General features: G+C 37.3%; 1 protein-coding gene across 1 annotated transcript in view; it reads left to right on the plus strand.

The window, feature by feature from the left end:
* The window catches only part of LOC101739184 (teneurin-2), a 64,140-nt gene that overhangs the window by 24,728 nt on the left and 26,047 nt on the right, over positions 1-13,365 (plus strand). Inside the window, exons 2-4 of the mRNA XM_038021826.2 lie at positions 10,729-10,911; positions 11,974-12,281; positions 13,186-13,228. Coding sequence (XP_037877754.1) covers positions 10,729-10,911; positions 11,974-12,281; positions 13,186-13,228 — 534 coding nt within the window. The remainder of the gene's footprint in view (positions 1-10,728; positions 10,912-11,973; positions 12,282-13,185; positions 13,229-13,365) is intronic.

A 13,365-nucleotide genomic window follows, 5' to 3' on the forward strand; every position in this document is an offset into this window, starting at 1 on the left:
ATGACGCAGCCGTTGTACTGAAAAAAACTGTGACTTAGAACTCATGTTACAAGATGGGTGGCGGATTAACTTAGTTGATGTCTAAGGGCTCCGGTGACCACTTTACACTAGATGAACCGTAAGATTGTCCACCCATCTTGTTAAAAAATATATATCTAAATCGTTATATTTTGGACTTTATAAAAATATCACAAACCGAATCGACAAAGAAAACTGCATATGCATTCAGGATAAAACCTAAACTAGCGGTAATTCGCAAAAGGGCGAAATTATTAAATAAAAAGTTTTTATACTCGTTGCCGTTTTTTAAGCCATTATCACAGTCCGTAGACATGCAATCTTATTTAGATACTATCGTTCATAGCACCCTTTAGTGCGGTGGCACGCATTAAACATTTACGGCAGAAGCATCTACATATAATATTGCCACCGACCTCTGCAATTCGCTACACGATCTAAGTACAAACAAATCCAAAAGCATTACCATCAAATATCAATAAATAAAATAAATAGAAATTAAGTATAAATTAGGCCTAATTTTATCTATCAGTGAATTTGGATTTGAAACGAACAAATGTTCAAGTGACGTATTTTACTAGTGCCAACCCTGTAAACCTTGAAAGTAATAAATCTATATATTAATACGTGAAGCAAAAACTTTGTATCCCTTTTTACGAAAATTGCGCGGACGGAGGAGTATGAAATTTTCCACACTTATAGAGAATATAGAGAAGAAGTGCACAATGCTAATATTTTTTTAAATAATGCATAAAAGATACATTAAATCAATAAAGAAAACATTACACACACTGCATACCATGTATCTGACGCACACACGCATGCATATTATTTATTGTCAAACTTTTGTTCTTGACGTCTGTTGTCAAATTGAGATTTAATATTGTTTGTCTTTGTTAATATTTTTTGTAGTGTAGTCTTGGCGAAATTTGTGATTATAGAAGTATAAAATACAATCATAATAGTGTACAAACTTAGAATTCCAATTAATTATAGTCGAATTTCGACTACTGCGGGACTTCTAGTTTATATAATAATATAATATGTATTTTTAACTCAAAAATAGTGTGAGTCAATTTATGACATTTTTAATGTAAAGTTCAGTATTATGTATGCAACACGTTGTAATGATGTGTTTAATGGACAACTCGAAATTTCGCATGTATGGCACACATAATTCAAGATTCGGTATAAAATTACGAAACAACATGCGGGTAACCCTATTGTTTAAGGAAAACAATACATTTTGTTTGGTCGATTAAAACCTCTAGTCAAGTATCAAAAATAACATTGACTTGATAGGTTAGTTTTTGTACACAGAATATGGTTTTTCCACGGAGACGGAAAATTCCGATACGCGTAAAATATATTTAAATTTTATTCCTCTTCATAGATAACAGAATTGTAATAACTACTGAAATATATATGGAATTTTGAAAACGCGTTGGAATGTGAATTTGAATGTCTAGGCATCGACACCCAATAACATTGAATACCTAATATACTATCTAATATACCTAATATACTAGATTTTGCCCGAGCCCCACTCTCGTTGATATAGAAAAAAAAACTTTCGAGAATACCTAGTAGTTCTCTTTTACATAAAAGGTAAAGGTGGTATTTTCTGTACCCCTGAAAACATTGACAAACATAGAGCATCTTCATTACTATGTATATTATCGCAAGTAGACTAATTTGTCACGCATCTTTAATGATGCTATAAAAAATTGAATAAATTGGAACGTCGCCGCGTCTGCCCGACATATTATTATGATATACACTAATACTCTAAAGAGTATAAAACAAAATCGCTGTTTTGAAGGTTAGCCAATCCAATTTACAGATACTTGACTAATGGGGATGTGGCTAGGCTATGTCGGACTCCAAGACGACTACGGACTAAGCTCCATCGATCACTCTCTCCCGACGTACGTACTCCGCCCGAAGAGGAACCGAGTCAGCGAAGGGGGATCACGCGGTCAACACTACAACCAGACGCGCGCATTTCCCAGTTTTTTTATTGCTTAGATGGGTGGACGAGCTCACAGGCCACCTGGTGTTAAGTGGCTACTGGAGCCTATAGACATCTACAACATAAATGCCGCCACCTACCTTGAAATCAGTCTCAGTATCAGTCTCAATATCAGTAGGTATAGTTACAGCGGCTTCTCCACCCTTCAAACCGAAACGCATTACTGCTTCACGGCAAAAATAGACTGGGTGGTGGTACCTACCAGTGCCAACTCGAAAACATCTTACCACCAGTAATTACGCAAAATATAATTTTGCGGCTTTGATTTTTATTACACGATGTTATTCCTTCACCGTGGAAATCAATCGTGAACATTTTAAGTACGTATTTCATTAGAAAAATTGGTACCCGCCTGCGAGATCCGAACATTGGTGCATCGCTCAACATGAATACACCAAACGTTTTATCCTTTAGGCCACGACGACTTTGAACTTGACTTTCTCCGCTTACTTCATCTAAACAACGATCGATTGTCGATTTTAATACGGTTTTCACTTACGGAAAGGACAATAAGCGAGGAAAATTTTATTATACAATTTGTAAATATTTTGGACAATATGACTACGCTGTAATGTCGTAAAACTGTTTTCCTACACTTAAGTAGCGAACACCGGCCAATAACAGAAAGTGTAGTGCACGCGGGCGAAGCTGCGGGCGGAGAGCTATAATATATAGTCAATTTATAACTCAAAATATGTTTTGTTTATTTTGCAAACTACACGCAAGTTCCCAGCGATGCAGATGGCAATGACTCCTTGATCCGTTTTAAAAATAAACTCGTAGTTATCACTTGCGAATGCACGTCTGATTCTACTTATTAAATGCATTGTGAACTTACATAAATCAACAAATTAAAGTTTTTTGAAATTAAAAATTGTTTTACGAACGCCAAAATTTTTCATTTCATTATTTTATACAGACAGATAGCCCAATAATTTACATTCTCTAACATTACACGTATCAATTTCTGTAAAGGTTTCGATACCTCTCTCTCTCTCTCTCTCTCTCTCTCTCTCTATCTATCTCTCTTCCCAGCTATTTACCCCACATGGTGGTGGGGTCAGCTTTCCTTACTTTACTCGTCCACTTTGCTCTGTCTTCGACATGCACGTCAGCAACATTGCAAAAGGGATTTTGTCCTTCAGCACTACATCCTTCCATCTTGTCTTGTTTCAATACCAGAAATACGAAAAGTCCAGGAAGCAAGTTCGGTCTTTTGTTTTATTGTGATTCACTCAATGTGCGTCTGCTCACTAATGTTCCATGGCTGATATAACTTTAATCCGTTTAATGACTTCAACACGCTGATAAGATTCGCTGACAAAAATGTTGTTGCAAAAAAATATCAATTTCATCTCTACGTACAAACAGTTATAAATACGTAACTTTTAGTTAAAAAATCTTAATTGAATTACCTATTAAAATATACAGATGTGTTTTCATTACAATACTATCTTAATTGTAATACATATCAATCTTAGTTTTTTTATTCCAAACATAAATAAATGTTATTGGCGATTTGTTATGTAAATTAATTTGCTACGAATTATATTTATCACATCAGCCTTTCTTTCGTTTAACTCCTTGACGATTGGTATTGTAAAATAATTAGTGGCCATTATATCGTATGAGTACAGACAGGGGACTATCACCATCCACTTTGTAATATTTCTTCTTTTAGAGTCCAATTATTTTTTATATATTTTTATTGAATAGATGCGTGGACGGGCTCACAGCCCATCTGCTGTTAAGCGTTTACTGGAGTCCATAGATCTATAACGTAAATGCCGCCACCCACCTTGAGATATAAGCTCTAAGATCTCAGTATAGTTACAACGGCTGCCCCACCCTTCAAACTGAAACGCATTACTGCTTCATGGCAGAAATAGGCAGGGTGGTGGTACCTACCCGTGCGGACTGACAAGAGGATCTACCACCAGTAATAAGGTTTAAATTTAAATTTCAGTAAGAACACCTATTCTAAAACCCATCAAATTTACAAGCGGGATAACTTTGCCTTAGAAATCGGTTGGACTAAGTTTTTAATGGATTGGCCTCAACAATAACACCCACGATCAGCTGTTACTGTACTGGTATAGCTGGTACTGTTACGGAAACTTCAAAATTTCCCTATGTAATAGACTTGTATAACGTAATTTAATATTATGCAACCTGGGAACGTGGTACAGTATCCAAGATTTCCTTATTACAAGTGAAGTAACCTCAACTGCAGTTTACAAACGTTTCTCTAGTTACCATTCTCTAACCACCCACACATCTAAACCTGCATTACGTTTAGCAATTATTTGTCCCGTTCACATCGCTTCCGAGCAAACGAGACGGTGAATAGTTTATCGACAATCAAAGTAGGATACGAATCGTCGAAATCTCTACTATCAACACCCACGTTGAAGTAAAGGGTTTATTGCTCTTTTGGCGGTACCTTTAATGGATTGCAACGCCCATGCAAATGTAAAGAAGAGAGCTGTGTTTACACTTCGTGCATTTTAATTAAAATTTTGGGTCTGTTTACACGAGCAGAGTTGCGTGCGAACAGAAAGATTATCGTACACGATTATCGTGAGCGCGCTACGTTCGAATATCGCCATCAAATCGGTTCCAGTGCATTATGAAGGGAATCTCACCAATCGAGTTTCGAAATTCAAAAGGTTTGTTCGCACTAGCCTAGAATATTATTTACTGTAATCCTCATATGATTCTATTCTCGGATATTTTGAAAACTTCACAGGTATTATCTTCGTCGTAAACAAAACTAAACAAAATCGATTTATAAACAAAATCCAGCGCTTACTTCTATTGAGCTAGTCAATAATCTAGTACTATCTATCTATATAAAATAAGTAGTTTTAATTGTGTTGTATTTCATGTCTCTACCGATACCTACTGAGAAACATTGAAGAGCTCTGACAAGAAATGTAGAGTGACCGGTTATGATATTATATCAATTGGGAAATCCAACTCATTATGAATTTATAATATACAGTTTTGAAGTCGTCGTTGCCTAAAGGATAAGACGTTTGGTGCATTCGTGTTGAGCGATGCACCGGTGTTCGAATCCCGCAGGCGGGTACCAATTTTTCTAATGAAATACGTACTTAACAAATGTTCACGATTGATTTCCACGGTGATGGAATAACATCGTGTAATAAAAATCAAAGCCGCAAAATTATATTTTGCATAATTACTGGTGGTAAGATGTTTTACGAGTTGGCACCGGTAGGTACCACCACCCAGTCTATTTCTGCCGTGAAGCTGTAATGCGTTTCAGCTTGAAGGGTTGTAACTATACTGAGACCTTAGAACTCATATCTCCTCAAGGTGGGTGGCGGCATTTACGTTGTACATGTCTATGGGTTCCAGTTACCACTTAACACCAGGGCTGTGAGCTCGTCCAGCCATCTATGCAATAAATAAATGAAAAAAAAAATATTTATAGACGAGGTATCTATAGATCTTCCGGGGGCTGGAGGCGGGAATACGCCCGCACGTCCCGGCCCCTGCAGGTGGCGGCCTCCCCCCGGTGAAGGTTAAGGGGCGACCTGAGGGGGTGAGGCCGCGCGGCGCGCTACCAGCACTCTAGCGCGCTGCCGTGGAGTGAATAGAGCGACCGGTCGACGGTGTATCGCGTCCCGACCCGGCAGGCTGGTTCTGGTCCAGCGGGGTATTCCGGGACACCAGCGGCACCGTCTGGGCGGCCCGACGGGCTGCCGTACCGAGACGGCCGACGTTTCAGAGCCTTCGATTCGCCTCGAAGGCTCCGTCGGCTGGGCGTCCTTGGGGTGAGCCGCGCCGTCTGGTTGTAGTGTTGACCGCGGTAGCCCCCCTACCTCATCCGGGTTCTGACCTCGGAGGGGATCGGACGTCGGGTGTAAGAGTGCAGAGGAGTCGTTTAGTGGGTGGGCTCTAAAATCCTTGGGCCCGCGGTCTGCTCACAACACCATGCAGATCGTTGAGTCTCACATACCCCGCGCGCCCCTTTTGCGCGGGGACCTCGTAGGAGGTTCGGCCATCTACCCGAAAAAAAAAAAAAAAAAAATGTATCTATAGATCTTCAGTGATCGCTTAGCACTAGCTTTACCGTTACCTTATTATATTGTCTACAAAGTCAGATGAGAATACGATCCATCGGATGATGGTTACCGTCGCACGTTGTCGCCACTAATGCTAAAACGGCTCAACCAAACCGCTGCCTACCGCTACACACCCGGTACATCGATTAAAAATAAATTCTGTGCGAAGTCAGTTTTTGCAACCGTGTAACAGTAAGTTGTTCCGATATTGAGAACGAGATAAACAAGTTGTTGGCTACTTATTTTTCTGCCACCGTCTCTGTTGATATGAGCTGAACTTATTTGAAATCGATGTTTGCATTTCAAATGGACTTTCATTTGTTAAAAATTCACTATGTACAATACGAACTTTAACTATTCTAGCATATTTATATTTTAGACTAGCTAACCCGGCAGACTTCGTAGTGCCTCAATCGATAAATAAAAGACCTAAACTTTTGTATAAAATAAACTTAAAACAAGCAAAAGGAATCCGTCCGACGGGGGACACATCAAATAATTTTTATTTAATTCGGAGCATTTTCATATTTATCTATCTACCTTTTAAACCTTCTCTGGACTTCCACAAATAATTCAAAACCAAAATTAGCCAAATCGGTCCAGCCGTTCTCGAGTTTTAGCGAGACTAACGAACAGGAATTCATTTTTATAGATATAGAAGATTATTTGATTAGCCAAGCATACATTTTTGTTGGAAGTAAGACTTACGTAATGTTTTGTCTGAACGAGCAGTTATTGTACTGACAAAATAAATATTTAAACTCAATATAAATGCCCTTTATACATATCTTGGTGTTTAGCAGAAGCCCTATAATGTTAACCAATCACAACTATCAACAAAGAAGTAAAACCTAGAACATTATGTTCATGCAAAACTAGAAATTTTATTCTTAACCATCGAGCAAGAAACACAACGGAGGGTTACTGAAACTTGCTGCACAAGTTCGTTTGTCGTTTCGGAGTGGGCGTTGAATTGTTCGCGTTGGTGCTTTCATCTCACATTATAATAATTACGAGTATTATTACGATACGGCAGTTATTCCAATATATAAATTACTAGCTTTTGCCCGCGACTCCGTCCGCGTGGAATAGTTACTTTGGCATAACGCTAAATTTTACCCCCACTTCATTTACGTAGAAAGTGAAAATATTTTTGAATTATATAATGTTAAAGAGCTATTTAAATACCTATTTTGAAACATTCTTTATTGGTGCTCCACTTGTATTGACCTTACCGTGATGTTATATAGCCTTCCTCAATAAATGAGCTATCTAACACTGAAAAAATTTTTCAAATCGAACTAATAATTCCTGAGATTAGCGCGTTCAAACAAACAAACTCTTCAGCTTTGTAATATTAGTATAGATTCGTACTTATCTTGTGAGTTACAGCGCATAATTTAAATAAAAAAAACAAATATTGTTTTCTGCGTTCCACCAATACTTTTTTTTATTGCTTAGATGGGTGGACGAGCTCACAGACCACCTGGTGGGTACTAGAGCCCATAGACATTTACAACGTAAATGCGCCACCCACCTTGAGATATAAGTTCTAAGGTCTCAAGTATAGTTACAACGCCCCACCCATCAAGCCGAAACGCATTACTGCTTCACGGCAGAAATAGGCGGGGCGGTGGATATATACTTACATTTACGATTAAGAAAAAAGTGGAGATAGGACGTTTTGCTAATAAACACAGGTCCGTACTAACCTATGTATATTTATACCGCAAAACTATGGCGCGTTCTTGTTAATAAGTTAGTTATACACTGAAATCCGAAATTCAGCCTCATGTCTAAAAGTGAATAGGCTTATATATTATTATGTACCTTTAAGGGCCCCGCTTATCAGTTAACACCAGGCGTATCAACTCAAGGCTTTATTGAGGCTCTCCGAAATGAATATTTACTATTAGTAATTAAAGGAGTTGGGTAGAAATGTCATTGAAAGCCAAAGATAGGTGAATAAGGATAAATCACCCGAGAAAGCCGACCGGCCGCATACGTATTTTATCTCATTAATAAATTGAAAGACTCATTAACGTCGTCTTGTCAAATTGAACGCCCAACTAAATTGTAATCAATTGCTTAACGGTGTTTTAAAATAACATTTTGTGTTTGTGTATCAAAGCGACCCTGTCTATAGCTTTTATTGTTCTGTACAACTCATCTCTAACGGAAATACCCTATTGAACCGTTGATCACAGAAATACATTCCGGCGTTATATTAACCACGATTTTGGATATGAACTTACAATGTGCGCCCAGGCTCAATCTCATCATCCATATCCTGCAATACGAAAAATGTGGATGTTCGTAATTATGTTAAATACAGTGGTATCGTTATATCTAGCTGTCGCTAATTTTGTATCAGATTTTAAGTTGAAATAAACTCATTGAATTTTCCTGATTTTATGGAGGTTTTAGGAACATATTATGTTTGCTATATATAAAAGTTTTGAAAAAAATACGTTTCAATCTTTCGTATGGTAACGCAAGCGAAACATTAGGCTGATTTTTAAATAGAGTCTAGCTGTAGCTCTATGACTCTATGAGAGCACTGTATCTCGCAATGTTTTTTTTTTGCAATTTTCGCTTTTTTGTTATAAAAACTTTTTCGGTAATATATTCCTTTATTTTATCGCTAATTATATTTTATATCGCATTGGCATACAGGATGAGCTGATGATGAGATGTTACTAAGGCTGTTACGAAAAAAAATTATCAATCATTCACTTTGAAGAATAGCATAGATTATGGAATTTTAAATAAAAAACTTGTTTAATAAAAAAAATATTTTCATCGAGTTTATTTTTTTCATTTTAGTTTCTTCAATTTTGTACACACCTGTACAGTTTCGGATATCTCTCTATCAATCTCTAACAAGAGGTTATAAACGATTTGAGATTTCTCTTACAGATTGTACAAAATACATGCATACATGCCGAAATTTTCAACAATCCGCATTAATGTCTTGGACCGGAACAAATGTACAATATGCATCCAAACGTCATGTTAAAATCTTTTCAAGGATCTTTATCTTTATTCAGCTTGTCACGGTGCATTACAGATTTCATGCATTCAACAGCTACAATTAATCTTCACCTACAAGCTGACTGCTTTGAATAAGAAACCCGTATAAATGGAAAAATTCTGATTTTCTTTAAACTTTGTCATTACAACGGACGACATACATACATACTGTCAACAGAATAATACTTAAAAATGCAACTGTAATACAAGCCTTATTAGTACATAAAGGGTATATAGCCAACGATTAATTAATTGCATCGACACCCAACTTCAAAAGGGACAAAATATCGCGCAACCTAAGTATGGATTACAGCGCGTTTATAAATACGAGTTATGGGACTTAGTGACAGATACGCACAACGTATTGTTGGTTAAGATTGTGTTATATTTAGACCGACCTGCATGATTGTAAGTCACTAGTGTCTGAAGACTGACGCTTATAGAACCGGTTCCAATCTGAGGCATTTCATTTAAGTCTCCTTTTATGTATAAAACTAGGCACTGGCGTCGGTCCTTATGCAGTGCTATTTACTGGTAACACTAAGACATGCCTCAGCGGGAAATATTTTTATAATTGGCCGTTTCGAAGAGTTATTACAGCGGCATTCTCTTTTCAAACAATTAATGAATTGTTTCGTTTAAGCTTGAGTTCATGATCGCCTGGTCGGACTAATGATTCAGATTATGGTAGTACTAGTCCGGTCGCGATTCTCGATGGGTATCAGAGTCTCTGTTAAGTATATTAGATAATCAAATGTCTTATTCTTGTCTCGCAGGTGTGTTTACGGCATCCATGCCACATTAGAAAATTTAAGCTGGCCTTAGCCTTTTCAATAGGAACCTTTGTTTTTCTTATTTCTAATACATTCATACGAAAACTATAAACGTGAAAGTTGGCACGTTTGAAAGATTGTTATCCGATCCACCAAAAAAAAAAAAACGGATTGGGATGAAATTTCGCAAAATTATAGTTTTAACCCGGACTAACACTTTATTTTATATCATGGTAAATGATTCTCCTCGGGAATACCGGGTATTTCTACTTCAAGAATAGTACAGAGTATTCGCTAGATCATTATTCATATTCCAAGGGACTTGCAAATCAATTACTAGCTTAAGGACCAGAGACACAGGCAACACTTTATCCCTGGAGAATTATCCTCATTTTTACAGGCTTAGACGCGGTTAAAATGGCAACATCCGGAATAATATTTCTTTAAATAATACCTTAAAAAAAGGTCTATAGACCGAGAACCCGATAAAATACAACTCACGAAATCATATAAAGATTACGTTTGAAAAAGCACTAATGGCTTTATGTTTCTGACATCAAGAACTCAGTGTGCTTAGTGCGAGTTTTTTAACGTTATGGATAGCGTAAAAGTTAGGTCATATTTGTATGGAATGGGATCGTTTGTCTACGTTTGCCGTTAGGGGCGCTGTTCCAACTGCATACAAAATAGGGTTAACTTTTACGCTATCGAGAACGTTAAAAAATTCGCACTAAGCACACTGAACTAATCGATCAAAACTAACACGTGCTTTCTTCCGCAGACTCAACACTGCTGGCCTGAATTCTCGGATGCCTGTGCGAAAAACTTCGAGGAACTACCGTCCGCGATGTTAAGAAGCAATAACGGGACGAAGTTACTGAGCATTAACTACATTGAACAATCCGTGCGGCCGTCTTCGCAATATGAACTGACCATAGAATACAACGCGGCGACTCAATCTCAGGTAAAGATAATAATAAAATACGTAAAATATCATTTAACTACCTACTGGTGGTAGGACCTCTTGTGAGTCCGCATGGGCTGCCCTGGCTGCCCCACCCTTAATAGGGTAGGAAATAGGCATGGCGGTGGTACCGACCCGCGCGGATTCACAAGAGGTCCTACCACCAGTAAAAAACGCCAGAAAACAAAACTGAATGAGCTTGCTGCGATCTACAACTAAAAAACAAATTTTTATGATGATGTTGACGTTCCATTTAGTCATTCCCACTGTTGTTCGTCAAATAGTCATTAACAGAAATCTACGTATTATGTGATTAACGTAATTGCTATAAACACAGTATTCATGACAAACCGAGTTTCTCATACCATAAGACAAGCAATTAAATTAATGATACCTACGCATATACTGCAGCGAGGATTAAGCGGACACGACATGCAATGCAAACAAAATGTATATAGTAGTAGTACCTCATAAGCGCCATCAAACTAAAAAATTATGTAAGCCGCGGGACACTTAAATCGGGTCACGCATCGTCGAGTCGAGCAAATTTAGATTTCGCCTACTGAATTTTTATATTTATTTATGTGTCAAGTTTCTATGTATTTTTTTATCTGACGCACCGTACGGTACTGACCACCATTTCACTATTTTACTGTTCTGAAATTATTTTCAATGACATGTCTAAGTTGAATTGAAATTAATTAAGTCGATAAACACTTTTTTTCGATAATTGTTGATTAAAAAAATGTTTTGTATAACTCGGATATTGCAAGACGATTGTTCTGACTGGAAAGTGATTGGTAACATAGAAGGAAAAATATCGAAAAGAATTTGATGTTTAATAACATTGAACCATCATACTATTTAAATTGCAAATTTCTACTTTCTAAACTTTTCAAGCGTAACAGGAAATTTAACTCAAAATAACAACATAGCCTCAATATGTCAGAAACGAAAACTTTTTAAAATATCTCCTTCAGTGACAACACGAAATCGAAAATAAATAAATTAGCTAAAATTACGTATATAGGTATAGATGTGACTTTAATTTGTTTTTTGCAGATAAAAATAGAAATCGTAAACTCGACGCAGACTAGGAATCTTAAATTTTCTGACACAACGAAATGCGAAAATTCTGAATGCACTGCAAAGATTGCGGTCAGGCCATTGGAAACGTTCTGCACGTCTTCCGGTAGTCCTTACGAATACGTATACGCGAACATTTTCTTTGTGGACCTGAACGAATCGACATTAGTGAAGTATTTGATTTCGTGCGCGTGTCCTTGTTCCGCCCAACCCGAACCAAACTCGGAGACGTGCCACAAGAACGGACAATTAATTTGTGGTATTTGCGAATGCTACGACGGATGGTGAGTGTTTGAAATTTAATAATATTTTTCGCGGTAATTAAATATCTTTTTTTTTATTGCCTTTGTAGGCAGACGAGCATACGGCCCATTTCATGGTAAGTGGTCACCGTCGCTCATGGACGTCAGCAATGCCAGGGGCAGAGCCAAGCCGCTGCCTACCATCTGTGACTCTATCTTGCACTGTTTCTCGTACTGTCACATTGAACTCTACAATTACATCTTGGTATTAATTCGTCTTCAATAGCAGTTTATTTAGCGTATTCCGTAGCACACAATGAATTTCTATGATTCAATCTATACTAATATGATTTTCTACAGTACTTTTTGCGGATGTTCCGTTATACCTACTGAACCATGCATCCGATTGACTTGAAACTTGGTTTTCATGTAGAAAATACATGTACTTAATGGATAGGCTAATATTTATATGCGTGTTGGACTCCCTACACCAGTTGCGGGGGCGTTGACGATGAGAATCTTTGTGAGGGTGAGAAATAATAAAGTTAATGTTAAATGCCCAGCGAAGCGGACGGGTACAGCTAGTATAATATACAACCAGATTGGCTAATCTAAAGATACGAAAATCAATTGTGTTGTTTATATGAAATCAAATACAGCGTGCTATGTCCGACCCCCTTTTCAGGCCTAAATGATTAATATTTTCGCTTTATCAATAAATAAATAAAAGACCAGAGACGTAACTACTGTTGATGAGATTAAAATTAAATAAAGTTGCTCATATTCGCTCAGTAAAATTCTAAACAGATTTCCTTTATTACTTAAATGTACCGAATTTGTTAAACAGCTCAAACTGTATCAATTGCAGATATATGAAGTTGTTATGACAAAGCGCAAATATTTTAGCAGCTAAATGAATTGTATAAATAAAGCATTACCTTTTTAGGTCTGGAAGTTTCTGCAACGAAGCAGCTCAGACTCCAATAACGGTAAGAAAACATATAGCTATTTAAACATAAACACTCTCTGTAGTTTGATCACCAGATAAAAAAGCCTTTTTAATATTCAACTCAATATTCCTTCGTATATTTAGTATTTCCGAGAAAACTATATCGGTTACTCTGTA

Source organism: Bombyx mori, chromosome 4, assembly GCF_030269925.1.
Source record: "Bombyx mori chromosome 4, ASM3026992v2".
NCBI classification, from domain to species: domain Eukaryota; kingdom Metazoa; phylum Arthropoda; class Insecta; order Lepidoptera; family Bombycidae; genus Bombyx; species Bombyx mori.